Source organism: Eurypyga helias, unplaced genomic scaffold (genome assembly GCF_000690775.1).
Source record: "Eurypyga helias isolate BGI_N326 unplaced genomic scaffold, ASM69077v1 scaffold29233, whole genome shotgun sequence".
In the NCBI taxonomy this organism is placed as follows: Eukaryota; Metazoa; Chordata; class Aves; order Eurypygiformes; family Eurypygidae; genus Eurypyga; species Eurypyga helias.
The window spans coordinates 22565-27888 of NW_010241119.1; the positions used below are offsets into that span (position 1 = coordinate 22565).

Here is a 5324-nt window from a genome sequence, read left to right on the forward strand (position 1 = left end):
CTCTCTATCTTCTGTCGCCTACTGAAAGATGTTTATCCCCAGTAACAGCACACAAAACAAGCAGACATCAGCTTCTTTGATACTGTGGGGTTTAAAACCGCCCATTGGTAACAATTTTCTCTTCTGAATAATACATCATTATTTATAAATTAAACATTGACCTACATAAGCCTCCTTGGAACTTGCGGTGCTCAATTATTATCAGAGATCAGAGAAGAAACATGTGTCTTCAAGTATTACAGCTTCTTTTTTTTTTCTTTTTTTGCTGCTATCACTCATGTTGCAGTAGTAGTAGTAGTACAAACTGGACCAGAAAAAAAGTTATGTTCCCTGTTTTAAAAAGAACAGCATGATATAAGGCAGTCTATCAAAAAGAGCAGTCTTTTTTTAATCCCCCTATGAGCTTACATCAGCTACTGTAGCGAACACGGCAGAACCACCACAACAAGCCAAAAGCCACACTTCTCCATGTAACACTGAATGGCTCTCAGCCCTTCGCTCTTTCTGAGACCCAGCACAATGCTTAAGAAGAAAACCAAAACCAAAAACCACCTGAAAACAAACAAACGAACAAACAAATAAAACAGAAAACAGCCCCCCACCCTCCACCCCATGACTGATTAGAGTTAATGCCCTTCTGTTGGGCACCAAGAGACTTTTCCAGTTTTACTGCCTTCTTCGCTCCCAGGCACCTCTGCACACCTAAAGCAGGCTGCCCTGACATTTTCCGGTTTGGACTCTGTGAGAAGGTTAACATTTTCCTCTCTCCAGTCTCTGCTTGTTCATTTGAGGCGTTGAGTCACGTTGGCCAGAGCAACGGCAAAGGCCTGCACTGCAGAAAATGGATATTGAAAGTCCAAAATGTAAGCATTGCCATCAATCCTTCCAAACTGCATCACCTGGGAAGCAGGGGAAGAGGAGAAGGGAAGGAAAAAGAGAACAAAGTCAAAAAAAGCGAACCACAGGAAAGGAACCAGAGAAGAGTAAAAGCAAAACGGTCTTGCTCCTCTGTCAGATCACCTCACCTCCTGAGCCAATACAAACGGGGCCATTCACAGAACGGGGTAAGAGTAACAGCACTGTACTGATTGTCTGCATAGAGTATTTGACTGCTATGCTTGATTTTATAGCGTAAATTGAGCTTTAAAACATGCTAGACTGTACACAGCATCGGTGCAAGCAGATTGCCACCCATTACTTCAGCGGATGTGGGTTATACCAGCACCATGCTTCCTGCAGGAAAATACCATGCTCTCCCTTGCAGAGATCTATCATCAGCCCATCAGGAAAACAAATTCTGTTTTCGAAGAAAGGAGCTTTCAGGGAAGGGGAATAACTAATCTCCTGACTCTTGCGCTTCAGAGCCAATAAGCTCTATGTTTCTGGCACTTCTGTTTTCCTTTGCACAAACTTCCCTAGCACGTAATTGCACAGCAAATGAATGAGCAAAGGGGCAGTGGGGAGCTGTTTGAAATGTAAAGCAAGGCTGGTCAGGTCGTTCATTGTTCTTCTGCAAGGAATACCTGAAGTCTGGCCTATTACTACTGCTTTTTCCTTCGCTTCATCAGAAGCCCAGATCGTATTTGCTCTACAGGGAAGTTCCTTGAGCTAGAATGCAGGAGAGTGTCAGGCTTTGTTCCCTCACCAACAAAACCTGGGGCCGGGTGATTATGCATAGCTGTCCAGGGGCACGTATCCAGAGCCATTTAATTGCAGAAGAAAGGGATATAAACGACTCGGATCACTGCCTTTTAATGAGCTGTTGGTACAGACTAGCAAATGCAAGAGACTATCACTGGTCATGCATGTTGGATATTTAAGACATCTAACTCCCAAGTTAAATTAGAAGGAATTGAGCGCCTTGATGCCTTTAATAAATTAAAAATGACTTACAGAGATGGGACAGCTGGACGAGGAAATAAATACATGTCTCGGGAGTTTCAGGCCAGTGTCCTGCTGACTGACCACTTAACAGCCTGGGTTTGGTGTAGTAACACCCCACTCGAGCCAAGGTGAGAGAGCCTAAAATTAAATTCTTTGATTCTTTGAACTACTCATAGACCCTCCTATCCAAAGGTCATTCAGAAGTGACCTAGGAACACTTTGTTCTGGGGAGGGTCAGTGCCTCCCTCCTCTAGCATTAACAACCAGCCCCAGAGGCCTGGTAAGCCACAAGGGGAATCATAGAATGGTTTGGGTTGGAAGGGACCTTAAAGACCATCTAGTTCCAACCCCCCTGCCATGGGCAGGGACACCTTCCACTAGACCAGGTTGCTCAAAGCCTCATCCAGCCTGGCCTTAAACACTTCCAGGGATGGGGCATCCACAGCTTCTCTGGGCAACCTGTGCCAGTGCCTCACCACCCTCTCTGTGAAGAATTTCTTCCTGATATCTAATCTAAACCTCCTTGATTTCAATTTATACCCATTACCCCTTGTCCTATCACTACAGGCTCTTGTAAAAAGTCCTCTCCCAGTACCCTTGTAGGCCCCCTTCAGATACTGGAAAGCTGCAATGAGGTCTCCTCGGAGCCTCCTCTTCTCCAGGCTGAACAAGCCCAGTTCTCGCAGCCTTTCGTCATAGGAGAGGTGCTCCAGCCCTCTGATCATCTTCGTGGCCTCCTCTGGACTCGCTCCAAGTGGTCAATATCATTCTGATATTGGGGGAATTTTTGGAATTTTTGAATATTAAGGAATATTTGAATTCTTTGAATTCAAAATATTTGAATTTTGGAATTTTTGAATATTGAGGAATTTTTGGCTAGGAGAGAACCTAACTGCCCGCTCATCGTCTCTGTCTGGGCTACCTGCTGACCGCCTGACCTTTGGGAGCATCGCAGGAAGGGAGCAGTGTTCACCCAGCTAGCTGCCATCCACAACCACCGACTGCAAATGCAGCCACCCTTGGGGAGATCTGCTGTGTTTGTGACAAAACCCACCTACCTTCATCGGTGAGATCCCGTGAGACTAATGGAAGCCCTTATTCCCACATCTGACTGGAGTAAGACCAAACGTATCTTGTACATTTACAACTGAACACTCTTCATTCTGGATCTATACCTCTGATGGCTGGTTTTTATCGACCACGTGGCAAAGCTTTTTCTCACAGAGCAGCTAACACGAGCAGGAGGGACCCAGTCACGTAAGAGGCAGAGCTTATTTCTGGCACGGCTTTTCCAACCCCTGTCCCCCACCCCAGCCCACATGTGATGTCCTCTCCTACCTGTCGTCCTTCCAGCTCAATCTGGAAGTTTTTTGCTGACTCCTGGGTCACCCGCCCTCCAAAGTCCAGCTGGTAGACTTGCGTCGCCTCATTCCACAGCGGCTGCTTGTTGGCCATCACGTACACAAAGCCCTGGCTCCCCAGCCTCCCGTCCTCCTTCTCGCTGGCCTTCCGGCACTTGAATTCATCCAGCTCACTGGCTGTTCTCAAACTCCTTTTGGTTTTCCACCCCTTTTTGCTGCCCTGGCTCTGGTTCATCAGTTCATCCCCGCTGATAAAAAGCTCTGGCTCACTCTCTGAACTGTCCTGAAACTCGTTCGTCTTGTTTAGCTTCTTGGACTTCAGCTGGTCTTTCTGGCTCTTGACTTTCTTCTTCTCCCTCCCCAGCCGAGGGCTGGATATTAGCGAATTGAAGTCAGTGAGTGTCCTTGCCTCCTTTTTGACCTTGCCCTCAGTGATGGCCTGCACGTTTCCTTCCTCAGCTCGGCTGTCCAGGCGCTTCCGGCTCTTCTTGCCGAATTTGTCCGTCCTTTGAGGAACGGGGCTTTCTGTCAAGGAGAGTACCTCCTGGAAGGTGTCTGCCGTCTCCACCATTACCTCTGTGCCCACATGGCCCTGCAGCTCTGCCGGTGGCGGAGACATCACTGGCTTCTCCACCACGAGGAGCGGCTTGGGGGGCAAAGTGCCCTGGGGGTTCTGTACAGGTGGGCAGGTGCTGTAGGAGCTCCACGGGTGCAAGGCGATCGGTGGCAGCTGTAAACTAGAGCAGGCGCTACTTCCTGGGTACATAGGTGGCAAAGGGCAATAGGAGAGGTTGGATGGATAACCTGGCTGAAGCACAACTGTGGGCTCCTGCTGCGCAAACTGTGTCGGGGCCAGAGCTTCTTTTGGGGAGCAGGGGGCCTGCATTCCCTGAAGGGGAGGGGCACTGTAGCTTCCTGGGTAAGGTACTCCGACTCCGTAACTCGTCTGGAAAGTGGCAGTGGGACTGGTTGGAGACTTGGGGGAAACAAATGGTACTCTAGACATATCCAGATGTTGCGTTTGACTGATGATGAGAGGAGTAGGTTTTAGAGGGTTGGGCACCGAGCTCTGAGACGTCCTTTCCTGAGGAACCCATATCTCTTCACTTACCATAGGGTCCCACTGGTACGGTGGTGGCCGTTTTACACCAAGGGCAGCCTCTGTCAAGGACACGGGTACGTGCCGTATTGATTTCTCCACCGGGCAGTGCTGAGAAAGGGCCTCATCCTCCGTGAAGGCGGAGTTGATGTAATCCGCTCGGTCACGGGAATTGTCAGGCGGGCTCAGCAAGCTGTAGGAGGACTGAGAGGCCAGAGGCGAAGTACTGACAGAGTGAGCGATGACAGAGCTGTGCTGGGAGCCACTCCCCGTGCTCAGATCAGGTCTCATGCCACCAATACTGGAAGCACTGCTACTAGTGTTGGCAGTAGTGATGTTGCTCACAACACCAGCGTTCGCGTTGCTGCTGCCGCTGCTGCACTGGCTGCAGGTGTACAAGGCGGTGGGTACTCTCTGCTGGTACTGCGCCGTCACAACGCTGCTCTTGGCTTTTGGGGGAAGTTGCAAGGTGGCTCTCTGACTGTCCACCAGCTGAGCCATTTTCAGGGCTGCCTCTCTACTGTTCCTCCGCAGAGTCGCATGAATGATACTGCTGTCCAGCCTCTGCGCGATGCTTCTGCCCTGGGACAGCTGGCTGGCAATGTCGGGGTAGGGCGGTGGGTCCCCAGTTGGGATGGAGTAACGGGGGACCGTGAGCCGGTTGAGGGTGGCGCTGGTGCAGGGCTGCTGCATCTTCTTTTCGGCAGCGGTGATGCGCAAGGTAGCAGAGCTGCCAGGCCCTGGCAGGGTGTAGGTGCTCTGTGCACAGAGCATCCTGGTGCGAGGCCGGCACACCTCCTCCACGTTCCCGCTGCTGTCGAATGTTGTTATCCGCTCATACCCCAGGGGCGTCTGGTAGTGCCCTGCCGGGTAGAGGGAAAACTCCCCCTTTTTCAGGCAGAGGTCAAGAGGTGGCTGCGGGGGAGCAGGTGGGGGTGGCGGGGCGGTGGTTGGAGCAGCAGGGATGGTGCCAGGGTAGG

The 5324-nt window shown here is 50.6% G+C and overlaps 1 protein-coding gene across 1 annotated transcript; it reads right to left on the reverse strand.

Moving 5' to 3' along the window:
* Positions 1-251: 251 nt before the first annotated feature.
* LOC104507402 (tubby-related protein 4-like) lies at positions 252-5319 on the reverse strand (the record flags this gene model as incomplete). The annotated part of the gene is made up of 2 exons (XM_010148662.1): positions 252-899; positions 3223-5319. Coding segments are annotated over 2 exons (2214 nt in total), but the record flags the coding sequence as incomplete, so codon positions are not given.
* Between the last annotated feature and the right edge of the window lie 5 nt (positions 5320-5324).